The sequence below is a fragment of the Berghia stephanieae genome, chromosome 12, assembly GCF_034508935.2.
Source record: "Berghia stephanieae isolate SIO BIC M18660-M18661 chromosome 12, UCSD_Bste_1.3, whole genome shotgun sequence".
Taxonomy (NCBI): Eukaryota; Metazoa; Mollusca; class Gastropoda; order Nudibranchia; family Aeolidiidae; genus Berghia; species Berghia stephanieae.
This window is the reverse complement of record NC_088371.1, coordinates 18,035,195-18,052,694: the sequence shown is the minus strand read 5'-3', so window position 1 is coordinate 18,052,694 and position 17,500 is coordinate 18,035,195. Positions and strand designations below refer to the sequence as shown.

Here is a 17,500-nt window from a genome sequence, read left to right as displayed (position 1 = left end):
CTAATAAGATAAGGGAAAGAAAATTTGGGATGAACAAGATGTGTTGAGTTTAAGCTGAAGTTGATTTTAAGAATGTATACTTAATGCAGATTCCACTGTACTGCAAGAACTTCTTTCATGAGACAAAAGCAAGTATTTCAATCTTCAACTTCTTAGTATCTTAGCAAGCAGATGGGATAAGCGCATGTCACATACACCTTTTTGTTGCTTAATTTTTAAAAAGGAGCCTTCATATATGGCCATATGTGTTGTGAACGTGGCACACATATCCTAAAAAAACAAAGGAATAAGAAAACTTATTTTTTTAAGACTATGATAATAAAAACAAGAACAGTATTCAATAGAAATTATATTATAAGAAAGAAGGATGTTATCTAGGATTTACTACAATATTCTTTTATGATACATGAAAATGATATTTTATATCGCATAATTATTCATTATTATAATTCACGTTCGTAACTTGAGTTGCTTGTGGATAAATAAAGTTTATTTATTTATTTATCGATCGGACAACATGGCTGACACCTGTTGACATTGAGCTTCGGCTCAGTGGATAGTCTTATGTTTCTATTTATTCACTGTGTGGAATCTTTAATTTTTACCTGATGTGGACTAATCTTAATATTGGAACTTTTAACTTAAGATCTATTAAAAGTAACATTCGAAAGGAACAACTGTGTCAAGATTTAGAAAGTTATAAAATCGATGTGTTGTGTTTACAAGAGACGAAGATCCAAGATGGCGTCGACCAAACAATAAATGGTCACAGACTGCTGTGCTTTGCTTCCAGTTCACCTCACTATGGATGTGGATTTCTCATAAATAAAAACTGCAGGGATTTGACTAGTGACGAATGGAATGTTTCGGACAGAATATGTGTTCTTGAGCTTAAGTGTAAGATCAATTCAAGGAACCAGAATAACGATAATAAAGACGATCACGATAAGAAGACGTTCACTATCTCAATCGTAAATGTTTACGCACCAACAAGTCAACGCGCAAAACAATACCCAGAGGAAACTGATAAATTTTACAAAGACCTAGACGATACACTGAACAAAATAGGAAACAAATCAATATTAATAATTGCTGGAGATTTTAATGCCAAAGTAGGAAAACGTCTCGACAGTGACACACTATGTTTAGGATCATACTCAAAAGGAAAACGTAACGATAACGGAGAAAAATTAGTCCAGTTCTGTGAACAGAGAAAACTTTTCATAACAAACAGTGCTTTCAACCACCCATCAAGACACCAGACAACATGGGTAGGACAAAGGAAAGACCAAACCCAAGACAAAATGATAACAATACACAACCAAATAGACTATATCATATGTCGACACCGCCATAAACACTACTCAACCAACTCGCGATCATACGGTGGTACACTGCTAACATCCGATCACAAACTTGTAAAAACGAATTTCAACATAAATGTGTACAGACAACGAAGACAGAAAGGTAAAACGGCAGTCAAAATAAACACGGCAAAAATAGTAAATGAGCGAGAATGTCGCATTCATTACCAATATGAACTTAACTCAAGTCTATTTAAAATAAAGCAAAACAGCAATCCAAACAATGAATGGAAAGAGACGCAAGCGGCAATGAAATATGCGGGGGAAGAAAGTGCAGGCTCTATTAATACAACTAAGAACAAACCAAATCGAACGCCTAACATCGCTATTAACGATCTATCGCGGCAACAAAAAGAACTTAGGATCAGGATACAAAACACGAAAGACTCGGAAGAAATAATAAACCTGAAAACGGAACGAAACAAAATACTGCATTCAATTCGATCACTTACAATAAAACACAGAAACGAGGAATTAGACAAAAAAGTGGAAGACATAGAAAAGTCCAAAAATAACGCATCGTCTATGTTCAAAGCGACGAAATCTCTGAACCGAAAACCATTCGAGAACCCAAAACTACAGGATAAATTTGGCAAACAGACAACAAATCCCAACGATATCCTTGACATTGTAACTGACCACTTCCAGCAGAAATTTCACAAACAAGTCTCACAAATATCGCCCTTCTCAGGAAACCCTAGAGACCTAAACAACCGCATCACAACAACTGAAGTTAGAAATAGCATAAAGTGCCTAAACAATAACAGATCCCCAGGCGAAGATGAAATTCCCGCTGAATTGCTGAAATGCGGTACACTCTCCCTGGATCTGAGCATTGCAAACATAATGAACAAAACATTCTCAACACACAAAGACTGGGACATAAACAGCGGTGTCCTAATTACAATACAAAAACCAGGAAAAACGAAAGGACCCGTAAACAACCTGCGCCCAATAACATTACTGAATACCATAAGAAAAACACTGTCAACTATTGTCCTCAACAGAATTAGACCGAAAATAGAAAAATACCTATCACATAGCCAAAGCGGGTTTCGCCAAGACCGAAGCACATCGGACGTTGTATGGACACATAAATGGTTGGCAGCAAAGGCACTCAAAGAAAACATATCCATAACAATAACCGGAATCGATATGTCCGCAGCCTTTGATACGATCGACAGAGGAAAACTTTTGGAGATATTAACAGAAATAGTAGACGAAGACGAGCTCCGAATAATCCGATTTCTCCTCAGCAACACAAAGATACAACCAAGGATATACGGGGCCACAAAACAGACGCAGTTCGAAAGTAACATCGGGACCCCCCAAGGAGATAGTCTGAGCCCGATTCTGTTCACAATATACTTAGAACACGCTCTGAAAGAAGTTCGAAAAGTCATTCCAAAACCAACGACTCATATTGAGAATGCAATCCCTAGAGAAATCGCCTATGCAGATGATGTCGATTTTATTGGATCAACACCAGCAAATATAGACATCATACAAAATACCCTCATGAAATATAACCTCCAAGTCAATGCCAATAAAACCGAATTTACAACAATATCGAGGAACAAAGAGGAATGGAAAAGAACAAAGAAAGTCGGCTCACTAATTGGAGACACCGAGGATGTACAAAGAAGAAAAACAGCTATCAAACGCCGCACTCAGTAAACTCACCAATGTATGGATTAGAGGTGACAAAATAAAGAGAAAAACCAAACTGAAACTGTACCATGCTCTTGTAAAACCGGTACTTCTGTATAACTGCGGCACTTGGGCGTTGACAAAATCCGAAGAAGAACATCTGGATGCCTTCCATCGCACACAGCTAAGAAGGGTACTGGACATCAAATACCCCAAAAAGATCTCAAATGAATCACTCTATAAGATCACAAAAGAAAGACCAATCTCCCTTGACATTTTACAACAACGATGGCAACTTTTCGGTCACATACTACGCAGGGACAAAAACATACCAGCAAACCAAGCCATGTCGGGATACTTCCAAAAACACGGGAACCTTTTCAGAGGAAGACCGATCACAACACTCCCTGTGATCCTAAACAAAAACCTCACAACACTTGGACATAGCATTAGTCTCATAACGGCAGGGGACCTTGAAAATCTGAGAACCCTAGCAGAGGACCGGCAATATTGGAGACACCTCACACAGGAAATACTGGAAACAGCCAAGGCGACCCGATCTTTCGGTCGAGACGCGAAAGGCATCTAAGTCAAGTAAGTCAAGTATTTATTTATTTATTTTTTGTCTATTTATTTATTTATTTATTTATTTATTTATTATTTATTCATTTTTTTCTTTATTTATTCATTTATATTTCTTTATTTCTTGATTTATATTTATTATTTACTTATTTATTTATTTATTTATTTATTTGTTTATTTATTTATCTTTATTTTTTATCTTTATTTATTTATTTATTTATTAAGATTATTTTCCCATCTCATTTATTTTACGTGTTCAATATTCCAGATGGAGATTATCCCCTGTGACCCAAAGGGTAAAGAATATGGGGAGAAGGATGACGTGTTCTGTGAAGACCCTAACACACTCAATGGAAAGAATATTGACTATGTCTTCAAAATTGTCAGTGGACGGGGAATTCCCAATAGATATGATGTAAGATTGCCTTTCCCTTCCCCCCTCACCCCCCTTCCCACGACTTATTCTCTCTCTCTCTCTCTCTTTCTCTCTCTCTCTCTCTCTCTCTCTCTCTCTCTCTCTCTCTCTCTCTCTCTCTCTCTCTCTCTCTCTCTCCCCTACTGTATGTAGACAAGTTGTATTCTTGAATTAATTTGGTGAATGAATGTTTGAGCGAAATGTGAAATTGTAAAGCACCCCTGATCACTTATGAGGATGTGGAGCACTGTATAAGTAAATAATAATAATAATACTGAAATAAATAATAATAATAATAATAATAATAATAATAATAATAATAATAATAATAATAATAATAATAATAATAATGATAATGATAATAAAATAATAATAATAATAATAATAATAATAATAATAATATAATAATAATAATAATAATAATAATGATAATTATATTATTATTATTATTATTGTTATTATTATTATTATTATTATTATTATTATTATTATTATTATTATTATTATTATTTATAATCATAATAATAATAATAATAATAATAATAATAATAATAATAATAATAATAATAATAATAATAATAATAATAATTATTATTATTATTATTATTATTATTATTATTATTATTATTATTTATTATTATTATTATTATTATTATTATTATTATTATTATTATAATTATTATTATTGTTATTATTATCATTATTGTTTTTATCTGATCTTCCCCAGGAACTGTATGCTAAATTCGTCATCTACAAAGAGGTGGACTTCTCCAAGACCAGCGTTATCAAAGGAACCAGCAATCCAGACTGGAACTACAAACGAGTGATCAACGTAGCCAAGGTGGACAACGAGGTCAGTACATCATCCTATAGATAGTATGCGCTTGTCTAAGAAGCTCACAACATTGCCATCCGAAAGTATAACGGACCAACACACAAAACTATGTGTAACCATGAATTTTTAAAATCTGGTTAATACAGTTTAGTGAGAAGTACTCATAAACGTGGATGGCAAAAAGCCATCTTCGTTCTATCTATAGTAGCCCTTTAGAGCCATTAGGCCCATGGAGCTGGATTTTATCCCAGTTTCTATAGTGTGAAATGGACATTAGCAGTTGCTTGCCACCCTTTAGATAGGATCCTAAATATTTTCTGCCAGATCCAAGAGACCCAGCTACCGGATACCCAATCGCTGCTGGGTGGACAGAATGTTAGAGAAAAAAAAACCCTAGACTGATTCCAGGATCAATCTTGGTCCCTTTGCGTGTCTAGTGAGTGCTCTACCAACTGAGCTATTGGGACCCACCTACATCACCCTAAAGACTAGTGTGACAAATTTGGTAGCATGGTTTATGATAGAAATCTGGAAAAGGCTGTAGGACCATAGCCTTTGTAGACTCCTTAGCCTGACAATAAACAAAAAAAAAACAAGGCAATGATAACTAAAAAAAACATCACCATACAAATCCTAGTGTCAGGCTCTAAGTTCATGAAGGCCACAGTAGGACACTCAAAAAGTAATAAACAAAACTGAATATAACAGTTTAGAAAATAGAACAAAATCCTAAAAACGGAACGTTTCGGGCTCAAAACGTTTCATCAGCCAACAACAAGAAACATTGTAAATATAAATACATTACTTAATAGCTAGATGGATGGCAGATAAATATTTGGCATGCCCTCTCTGTAATAAGATCTTGGAATTTAAGCAAAGCTTGGTTATTAAGGATGTCCAAATTGAGTCGAATATTAAACTACACAGAAAATTTTGTGCGTAAAAAGATGTTTAGAATAAAATAGCATTTATTTTATTCGTCTTAATAAAAAAAAAATAACAACTTTGACTTTCTGTTATTTAGTTTGGAAATTTTACTTTTATATCATATCTTTTAACTCCAAACATGAAATTTATTGATGAGGATGGTGGTAATGATGATGATGATGATGTTGATGATGATAATGGTGATTATTATTATAATTATGATTATAATGATGATTGAGGTTATGTTAATAGTGATAACGTTGATGATGATGATGATGATAATAATGATGACAGTGATCAAATTTTCTGTGAAGAACATAAATCATCAAAAACAGATATTTATCAGTTTATTTTTTTCTCAAATTCATAAATTTTCTCCTGTGTTCAAAAGCCATTCAACTAATCCAATATTAATTTTGGCTACTGTCTTCCACAGTACCTGACATTCCTGCAAGAGAGCGCCGTCATGGTTCAAATCTGGGGAAAGCAGAAGCCACCAAAGGACAAGAAGAAAGTCAACACCAAGATGGCCATTTTAGCAGACTCCAGGGCCAAGGGAGGAGTTTCTGCAGCCAATGACAATATCAAGGTTGGTTTGTTTTCATTTCAGAAAAAGAACAAGAAGAAGGAGGAGGAGGAGGAGGAGGAGGAGGAGGAGGAGAAGGAGGAGGAGGAGGAAAGAGGAGGAGGAAGGAGGAGGAGGAGAAGGAGGAGGAGGAGGAAAGAGGAGGAGGAAGGAGGAGCCCTTGGAAAAGGCTATTTACTCACATTCTCTCACCGTACTCCGGTGTAAAATGAGTACCTGGCCGATAACGGTGTTGTCTTTGTCAGAAAAAAAAATTGTCATATCGCCTAACAGGTGTCATGTCTTGTTCTACTGGTTACATGTTTCTGTTGGTCAGGGACCCTTTGTAAAGCGCTTTGAGCACTTTAGTGGATATTGTGCTATATAAAAGCTCAAGTTTTTTGGGTTTTTTTTTTAAAGCTCGAGGAGAGTGTGTTTCACAATGTTTCATTTATTTCCCCAGCAGGCCATACGGAACCATATTACCATTTCATACAATACCCTTATCAAGTGCATTGAGCACATTTAATAGATACTGGTCTGACTACAAGTCTTTAAAAAAGGGACGATGTATGTTAATGTGTAAATACAGACCTCCCTACTATTAGGAAAAATTCGTAGAATTACGAAATTTCGGCTCCCATTTCAGAAATTCATAAGCATCTCAAAGTCATTAAAACTTAGTGAAAATGAAAGTTTGGTATCAGGCTGCATAATTCAAAGGATTTTGAAGTTTTGAAATAGCCTCGTCAGGGTCAATTGTTGATCTATGAAGTTAACTGTAGCGACAACTATTTTTATCTCTTAATTCTTCAATTTTTTAAATTTTCCAGTTGGCAGGTCGGTAAATATCATATCTTGCGTTGCAAATACAAGAAAATAATGCCATTAAATATCTTTATTTTTTCCTTCACCTTTACACTCTCTCTACCAGAGAATTGATCCAGACAAAGTTCGTTACATGATGGAAGTCAGCATGTTGAAAAAGAGGCAGGAAAAATTGGAAGCGAAACTGGTAAGAATCTGAGGACGATGACAAATGATGAAGATTATTGTCGCTGTTACTCTTTCTGCTACTACTACTACTACTACTACTACTACTACTACTACTACTACTACTACTACTACTACTACTACTACTACTACTACTACAACCACTACTACTACCACTACCACTGTCACTACTACTACTACCACTACTACGACTACTACTACTACTACTACTACTACTACTACTACTACTACTACTACTACTACTACTACTACTACTACTACTACTACTACTACTACTAAAAAATACCAAATTTGATTCTCCCAATCCAGTGTGTGATCTTGAGAAGTTTTCTCTCCCTAGCTCACTTTCGACCACGGCATTTCAGTGTCTCCTTTGTTATTCCAGTTTTCTCTCGGGGGAAAAAAATTCTTTCATTGGGAATACTAAGGGGAATTTAAATAATTTACTTTTTAAATTTGCCTTTTAACTTTTTATTATTTTAAAATAATAATTTTCAACTTTTTTGTTTTGTTTTGTTTTGTTTATCATTGACATGTCTGATTACCCAAGTTGTATAGTCTCATTGTTGTAAGGAAATACTCTCAAACCAACGGGGAACGGCGTGGCTCTGCGGTACACTACCCGAAAAGTACTGAGTTTGACCACCCGCCGCTGCACTGTGTGGCCTTGAGCAAGTCACCTCGCCCTAGCCTTCCCTTAGAATAGACCATTGAGAAAAATTTTCTCTATGGGATGAATTAAGGGAATTTTAAAATTTATTTTTATATCCTCCATAACAACAATGTTAAAACCAGCCCATAATTGCACCGGTAATCAGACCTGCAAATACGTTCACGTCGTTTATCACTAATTTTATTTAATCTTTTCAAGATTTTATTTTTAAAAGGAAATTAACTTATATTATCTCAACAGCGCCACATGCGTCAGATGCTGGATAAAGCAAATGAACACAAGAAGAAACGCATTTCCACTGATTTGATTGGTCAGATCTACAACGCCAATACAGAGGACCAAGCACAAAAATGCATCAACCTCATTCCCATGGAAAAAGGTAAAAACTGGTACGTTTTTATCTAATACCTAGTTGAAATATGTGATAAGTAAGAAAAGATATCTTAAAAACAGTTTGAATGTGGTTTTCAGTGTAGTTTCCTTTTCTCTCTCTCTCTCTCTCTCTCTCTCTCTCTCTCTCTCTCTCTCTCTCTCTCTGAATGCTGCAGTCAACCATGCCAATACGCCATTGCCTCTTCTACAGCAATAAAAACATTGCCTAAGTTACTTCTTCAACTGCTCAGCTTGTTAGATAAATCAAGCAATGTTGAGCATAGTCAGTGAATAGATATTTGACAATAATTTAATCGTAAAATTCTGGTCCTGGATGGAGACATTACTCTCCCTAACTCAATTTTGAATGGGTACCTGGTTATGAACATGGAAAAAGATTATTGAAAATTAGAACAAAAAAGACACCTTACAAGTGATTTGTACTGCATGAAATAGACATAATTTGGTTCCAGGTGGTATGCTTGAGGAATGAATAAAGCAATGAGAGGGACATAGAAAATGTTGAATCCATAGAAATGTCTGGTATGATAGTTCTTTCTTTATTTAATTGAGAAATTGAGAAAATATCAAATTGAAAAATTGTCCAAACTATTGGGAACCTCTTTGTTGTAATCGTAGCACATCTGACCGGTAATCAAGAGGTCTAAGGTTCGATCCCCAGTCGAAGAAGACTGAATTTTTGGAATGTTTTTTTTCTTGCATTTTTCTTTCTTGCTTTGTCTGGCATCGTTTCATGTCTTTATTTAACAAAGCAAGTAAAACTGACGTTTTATACCGTAATGGAATGTTGAATCACAAATGACGGAATAATTATACATTGAAATGCCACCTTAGTTTTGATAAGTCGTATCATAATCTAGAAACTAATTTCTTGTTGTAATATTTTTTATATTTTTTACAAAATAATCCCATTTATTCCTTACCAGATGAAGACACTGCATCGGGAACCAGTTCTTCTTCTTCTTCAAGCGATGATGAAAACAAAAAGGATAATGACCAAGAGAAAGTGAAGGAGCCTGCCAAACTGCAACCAACCCCTAAACAACGACGTAAATCCAGCACATCGAGTGAAGAGTCTGCCAGAAAAACACCCAAATCTGCCAAATCAGCCAGGTCAGACAAGAGCCAGAAGAAATCATCCACCTGTGTACTGTTGTAAGACAGTAGAGTTGAATATTATCCATTGTAAAACCTCGTTATAACAGTGTTACGGGTTGGACTGTAAAAAAAAAGTTAATGAACAAAAATTAATATTATTAAAGCTTTAAAAAAAAAAAAAGGACTGAAATGCCAAACACGGAATGTTTCAGATTCAAACACTTCTTCAGCCAATAACAAAAAACAATGAAAACATGAATGCATCTTTTAAAATTAAAATCCAGGCAGACGGAAGAGAAATATTTGGCAGGGCTGGGACTGCAGTATGTTATTTGGCTGTATAGGGAGTCACACACACACACACACACACACACACACACACACACACACACACACACACAAATAGGACAAGACAATCATTATTTTAGCATTTTGTCTTTGTTAGAAAATTATAGATTTATATGATATATATTGTAATTTATTTCAGTCATTGAAGAGAACAATTGTGAAAACTACGAAAGCAGAAAGGCCCTTTCATTGACGTGTGTAAAGTTGGTTTTAAAAAGCTATGTTTATAAGAAGACTGTTCCTTGTTTATGTAAATACTCCAAACCATTATCATGTTATGTAAATATATGTAAATACTAATTTTGAGATTTACTTTAAATTAAAAAAAAAAAAAATCAAATATAAAAAAATGAAATGAGAATTATAATTGAACCTTTTGAAAAAAAAACATTGTTTTCATTTTATTTCCCTTTTCATTAACGTTTTTTTTTCATTATTTTGTTGTGTTTAATCTACAAATTAATGACGGTAGGGATGGTGACAGATGAAGTGAGATTTTTATGTGTTTAATTAATAATAATTAATTCATGTTTTACCTCATGGTATTTGCTCAAATCATTAGCATTTTTCAGAAGAGAAAATTCTTTTTGTTTTGATCTTCTTACTCATATTAATCGACAATCTTGGTCAGACTGAGTATTTACTGCATATCAATATGCATAATTATTTGATTATTCAATGCTGGCTATACTCTCCAACAAATTCACAGAGATTATGATATTTTTAAAAATAGTCTTCAACAACCCATTTTCTTTAGTAAGCTTCTACTGTTATATAGTAATGAATGTCTAGCACGTTTTCTTTGCGCAAAAACAAATGCAAAACTTAATTTACTTCTCATGTGTTCATATTTGACAGTATGTTGTTTATAACTTAATGGATTATACAATGAAAGAAAAATTTTAAAAGAAAGAAAATTATGTCAGTGTAAATGAAAATAAGTAAAGAATAAGTAGGTAATAACAAGAAATAGAGTGAGTAGAAAAGTGAAGGAGGACAGAAGAGAATAATAACTTTGTGGCGATGAGGATTCAACAACTACGACACTACAGTTGCGGCAAGTCCGCCTGGACGCAAGAGGGATGCTCTACAATAGAGGCCATGGATGGTGTCTCTAGCACTTTTCTTCTTACTTTATATTTTGTTTTTATCAACATAAGTGCCTGCTCCACTCATTTTTCTGAATTAAAGAATAAGTACTTACAGAAAACTTGAATTTACAGGGTGAATTTAGAATGATTTATTTATCGAACATCACAACCACAACAACATGCTTAAGAATGAAGGAAACCCACTCATTGGGTTCAATACAGTAATCAAGAACTTGTACAAATAGTTATGCCATGCAGTCCATCAACATGCTTACCAGGTCAGTCATAAAGAATTGTAAACAACATACAATTGTATGTGTCCTCTTTAAAACGTAAAATATTCACTACACCTATTATCCCAACACACAAAACTATGTCTAACCTTAAACGTGTATAGTCTGATTCAGAGATTGTAGTGAGAACTAATCACCCAACTGGCTGAGTGACGTCAACTTCATTCATTTCATAGGCTGGTAGAGAGGGTTTGGTGAGAACTGATCGCTTTTTACACTGTCTAAAATCAACAACAAACAGTTGAATGACGTCAACCATACCCTTTCTTTAAGACTGTGATAGCCTTTAAAATGATATATATGTGATTACCATAATTTGAATCATTCTCTCAATATAACAACATACTCTTACATACATAGCACACTACGATAATACCTTACAGGAAGGGATATAAATATATATATTATATGTGTGTGTGTGTGTGTGTGTGTGTAAGGTATTATGAAACATATTGAATGAAAATCAATGCTCAACCGAATGTGATCCGTTGATTTATTGATCTAAATAAATATATAGTCTGCATAAATTATAAATTTTTTAGTAAAAAGATTTATAGAAAATTTGTTTTTTGATAATTTCCTTTTATGACTCAGATGGTGGAAATTGCTTTTTACTTTTTACTTTTGTGTGAAATAGAAATATCGTACCAACAAGTTAAAAAGTGGGACCAGGCCCCACTAGTACATGACATAATCTAAATATAGTTTGTAATGTAATATGCTAATGTAGAGAGGAAAATACATGAGAATAATTTTGTCACCTAAAAGTTTATATTAAGATCTTATCACGTAAAGTTCAGGTTTGTATTTTTTCTGAGGTTTGGTTTTCTCTCTATTTAAAAAAAAAATGGTCTGCTTCTTTTTATCTTTAAAATAATAAATCATATGATATATAAAACATTTAGTACAGTGGAATCCACATAAAGTCAACACTCTCAAAGTAAACTTTTGATTACAGTCAACACCTCTTGTTGGTCCCAAATATTCTCTTCTTTTTATCTAAGTGTGTTCCATTGATAATGGATAAAGTCGACCTAGCTTAAAGTCAACCAATCTTTCTGGTCCAGCAGTGTTGGTTTTATCAGGAGCCTACTGTATATATATATATACAGTAGGCTCCTGATAAAACCAACACTGCTGGACCAGAAAGATTGGTTGACTTTAAGCTAGGTCGACTTTATCCATTATCAATGGAACACACTTAGATAAAAAATATATATATATAAGCAGAAAAAAAAGATAAATTGAATAATTAAAAAAAAAAAGTTATACCCATTCGATAAGAAAAAGCTATTGCAGTCTATAACTGGATGATACTGTATAGCCCGGGCTGTAGCACTTTTCATATTAATATCCTGAATTTTGACATCGACCACCGTATCCTTGTAGAACCTAATATAGATTGAAGAAATATTATATAGTCAAAATTCTAAGAATTAAATGTTGGTACGATATTGTTGCATTGTATGAAGGTAAAATTTTGTATTTTTTGTTGAATCTGTGTACGAAACAGTATCAGACAAGGCAGAAAGAGATGTACAAATTAAGAAAAAATATCCACCCTCAAACATTAGGATGATATTTTTGGGACGGTTTTTTTTCCTTGTATGTTTCTTTTGGCTTTTTCTGATACTGTCGCATCCACATCTTTTCAGTTTTTCATCTTACATCAGTGCCTATTCTCTAATTTGTTATTGTGAAATTTAGTTGGTTTATTATTATTGATTTATTTTTTAGGCCTCATTAAGAAATAAAACGATTGATGTATATATTTTGTTCTTTTTATAATTATGCACCAAACTTTACTTCCAATCTGTGATATAATAAACGTTTTATGATCATTCCAAATATATTTTCATACTCTGCTTCCATATTTTTATGCAATATTATTCATACAGGGTGTTTTAAAATAATCTAAAATCCTCAAAAAATATATATATATGTGTACATCAAGCAAAAGGAAACAAACCGAAAAAAAAGAAATTTATAAAGGTTTACTACAGCAGCGAATCGTCCTTGGTTAAAATACAAAGCGTAGTATTTCGGTTATTAAAAACAAGAATGGGTATAAAGTGCAGTGTAACATTGCATAGCGTAAAAACAAAAAGAATAATGATTTAAAGTAGGTTAAAGTGCAAGTGCCAGTATGAATGAAAAGAAAAAAAAAAAAACACATGAAATTTTTTTCTTTTAATTTTCAAATCTAATGTCTTCATGTTGCAATTTGACATCTGGCTTGCTCTAATTCCGATGGGCAGGCTCTTATTCATTTTTTAAAAAAATAACTGGTGGAGAATCCGCACAATTTGTGCTTAATAAAAGCTTATTACGCCATTTAATTATTCTGATTATTACTAATATTGTGAAAATTAAGATAGATTGAGACGAATATTTTGAACCATCAACCATCAAAATCGGTCCAGAAATAAAATCTGAGGGTGTGCGTAACTGAATCTGGCTACCCCTTTCTGAAAATATCAAAAGCATAGAGTGAGTTTTAATGTGAACAAATCACAAAATTAAAAGGCTTATTATGCACAGGCGCTTATTTATTTTAATGATTATAATTAAGTAAGACAAAGAAAAATCTTTTGTGCATCAATGGTCAAAATCATTCCAGTATGCAAGTCTGTAGGTGCAAGCAAAATAGGCCAGTTTTCTTTTTTCTTTTTCAAAAAGTAGACAATACAACTCATGCCGATAGAGATTTTATAGAATCCAATGACATTTATAGAGATGTTGATGGTTGAAATCGAAACGGATAGAGAAAGAACAGGACACAGAGAGCTCTACGTGTATGCTACTTATTTGCAGGTCTGGTAACACAAATTGTTTCACTCCCATAGTGGGCAAGGAGGTACATACTGTGTCTTCTATCCCCTTATGTCTGTTTTCCAACATGCTTTCTGTCTATGTCTTGGAATGAGATTGTTTGGTTTTGTTCTGGCCCTGGTTGGGAGGGAAACAGTCAAATGCATAGTTATTGTTTTGGGAGATGATATTTTTATCCTTGTAAATCATCTCTCCGTTATGTATTATTATATTTGTTATTTTTGTATTATGTATAATGTAAGCATTTGAGTGTATTCCTCTTTGTTGGATTTTGTGCTTTTGTCCGGATGAGACTTATAGATGATCTCAGACTAAGTACATGGGTGGTATGCTCTTGGATTCTATATCTGATCCCAATTTGTTCCCAGTTCCCCTTTGTCTTACTTTCTCTTGGGTGCTTTAATTGTAATTTTATAACTTTTTACCATCCCATTTTCTTCCTTTTTACTGGCGCTGATATGACCTTAATGTGTTCCAAGCGCCGTAAAATCCTTAAAAACAAAAACAAAACAAACAAATTGTTACAGGCTCATTGTAGTAATGAGAATGTCTGAAAACCAATGCAAAATATTGTCCATTACAACAATCTTTAAAAAGTTACTAAGCTGCGAGAAGCTGTGGACTGGAATAAAAGCAATGACCAAACACAATGAATATAACAGCTCCGAAAAAGAACAAAATACCAAACACGGAACGTTTCGGGCTAAAAACCATTTTTCAGCCTTCTTGGGCCTGAAACTTTTTTTTTCTTTTTGAACCTGTTATATTCATTTTTGTAATTATTAATCATCTTTGATCAAGATCTTGATTGCGTTATCAGGCCTGCCAATACATGTGGTCGGCTGAGTATAAATTTCTGAAGACCATCTGAGGTGATAATCCTTTGTTTTAGAAAACATAGAAGAGAAACGATGATGACAATAATAAAAGTAATGATGATGATGATGATGGTGATGATGATGATGATGATGATGATGATGATGATGATGATGATGATGATGATGATGATGATGATGATGAAGAAAAAGAATGATTCAATTTAATGAAAGATTATTTTTAAACACCCTGTAAAATATATTCGTGTTTGTCTTTGTTTTGAATGCCACCCTTGTAATCTCAATAGTGTAGCAACTTTATAGCAAGAAAGAAACAAATTTCTCAACAAATTTCATGCACAGCTTTTCCGATTTTTTTGCAATGAAGAAATACAAAATGGACAGGGAAATAAAAATGAAAACGGAAGAAAACAAATTAAAACGCAAATAAAACCATGATTTCAACAACCACAATGATTGATTTCCAACATTTAATTATATTTTTCTATTCAATTTACAGGGGAAAAAAATTATTTAAATGTGTTGCAAGCGCCGTAAAACCCCTAAAAACAAATGTAATTGAATATATTTTGAACAAAATGAGACTTGCATTAATTCTATACGTTTTATTCAAAAGAAAGTATATTTTTTTTCTCCAATGGTGGGTAGACAGGTCATCGTTTCTTGTCTTGTATCCCCCTATATTTATTCCTTTCCAAGTTTCTTTTCTGTCTTTTCTTGAATGAGATTAATTAACTTGGTTTTGTCGTGGTCCTGGCTGAGGGGGAAAACAGTCAAATGTACAGTATTAGTTTTGGGAGTTGATATTTTTTTCCGTGTAAAGCAACGCCCTATTGTGCACTGATTTACAATGTTTTAGTGTTGAATATATTTTGTAAACATTTGAGTGCATTCCTCTTTTAGTAGCTTCCTGGGCTTGCGTCTGGATGAGACTGTTAGGTGATCTCAAACTGGGTATATACTGAATAGTATGCTCATGTAATCTACTTCTGCTCCCTATTTGAAACAGTCTCCTTTGTCTTACCTTTTCTTGAGTATTTTAAAAATTGTTAATCTAGATTATTTTTTTCGTTTACTATCCTAGTTTTTTCCTTTTTACTGATGCTGAAATGACCTAACTGTCTTGCAATACTCCTTTAAAAAAACAACAACTTAAAGTGTCCATTTAACATTGCCGAAATTGAGATAAACTTCAACTCCAATGGGCCTTATGGCTCTCTTAAATAATAAAAAAGAGTAGTTGGATCACAATGTTAGGTTTGAATACTCTGTGTTGAAATTACATGATACAGGACTGTGTCAGCCATTCTGGCGTGAATACACACAAGGAGATAAAATATTTATAAGACTATACCACTATGCCAAGTAATGAACAAAAATGAATGTATGTTTTTTTTAAAAGAGAGAGAATAAGAACTAAAATTCATAAAAGAAATGTTCCGGTTCTCAAAACCCTTCTTCAACCTGGCTGAACATTTTGATTTTGTGTTAATTATTTTGTCTCCCCCCCCCCCCACCCTCCTCCTATATTTTTAAAAAGCTGTTTCACTAATTTTCGTCCAGTAATTTTTACAACCCACAGCTGCTTCTAACGGCTTATTATTCACACTTTACCACTATAGACTATACATCTATTCAGAAATCAAAAGCATATGAGAAGAAGAATGACATTGTTTACATTTCATTAGAGCTGGATGTCTATCACTGATATTATCCTTTCACATTCACAATAATATATATTAAAGCACCTATCAATATTATCTGTTTCCATTTAAGTGATAAATATCCTTAAATACACAAGGTGACACTTTCTTCTTTACACACTGCTGAGCTACACATATAAAAGGTGATTTATTAAGATTTTAAGGAAAAGGGGCATTTTGTTTGAATGTGTTTTGTTGTTGTTGTTTATATTTTGTGATGTTTGTATTCATTATTATTACGTCTAAATTAAGGTGAATTTACACACTTTATGATTGTCCTTTTTGTCCTGCTCGTAAAACAAACAATAACAACAACAAAGAAAGCTTTTTGTGTGATAGTACACATAAACTTATTTAATTATTTATTTGTGGTCGTAGTATATATTTTAAGATGGGTATACACGATGGCCTCATGGTATATACCCAATAATTTTGTCTGTTTTTTTTTTTCGGTTTTCTGTAAGACTACCAAAGGTAATCAATTGATTTATGTATTTATTGATTTCTTAATTTTTAAAAAATATAATAATATACGATTTCCCATCAGTCCTGTGTGTAGTGTGTCAGAAATGTGTTTTGTTCTGTTTCTGTTGTTCGTTTTTTATTTTAGTTTTTGTTGTTGTCTTTATTATTATTATTATTATTATTATTATTATTATTATTATTATTATTATTATATATTATTATTATTATTATTATTATTATCATTATTATTTATTATTATTATTATTATTATTATTATTATTATTATTATTATTATTATTATTATTATTATTATTTATTATTATTATTATTATTATCATCATCATCATCATTATTATTATTATATTATTATTATTATTATTATTATATTATTATTATTATTATTATTATTATTATTA

General features: G+C 32.9%; 1 protein-coding gene across 2 annotated transcripts in view; it reads left to right on the top strand.

Annotated features, from left to right (window-relative positions):
* Nucleotides 1-9,697, top strand: part of LOC144957494 (kinesin-like protein KIF28) — a 42,418-nt gene extending 32,721 nt beyond the window's left edge. The window contains exons 20-25 of one of the 2 annotated variants that reach the window (XM_078888815.1): nt 3,865-4,011; nt 4,739-4,864; nt 6,210-6,362; nt 7,273-7,353; nt 8,266-8,404; nt 9,345-9,697. In XM_078888815.1, coding sequence (XP_078744941.1) covers nt 3,865-4,011; nt 4,739-4,864; nt 6,210-6,362; nt 7,273-7,353; nt 8,266-8,404; nt 9,345-9,577 — 879 coding nt within the window. In that variant the 3' untranslated portion in view covers nt 9,578-9,697. Of the gene's footprint in view, nt 1-3,864; nt 4,012-4,738; nt 4,865-6,209; nt 6,363-7,272; nt 7,354-8,265; nt 8,415-9,344 lie in introns of both variants that reach the window. The other variant, XM_078888816.1, reaches the window with a different exon arrangement.
* The last annotated feature ends 7,803 nt before the right edge of the window (nt 9,698-17,500 follow it).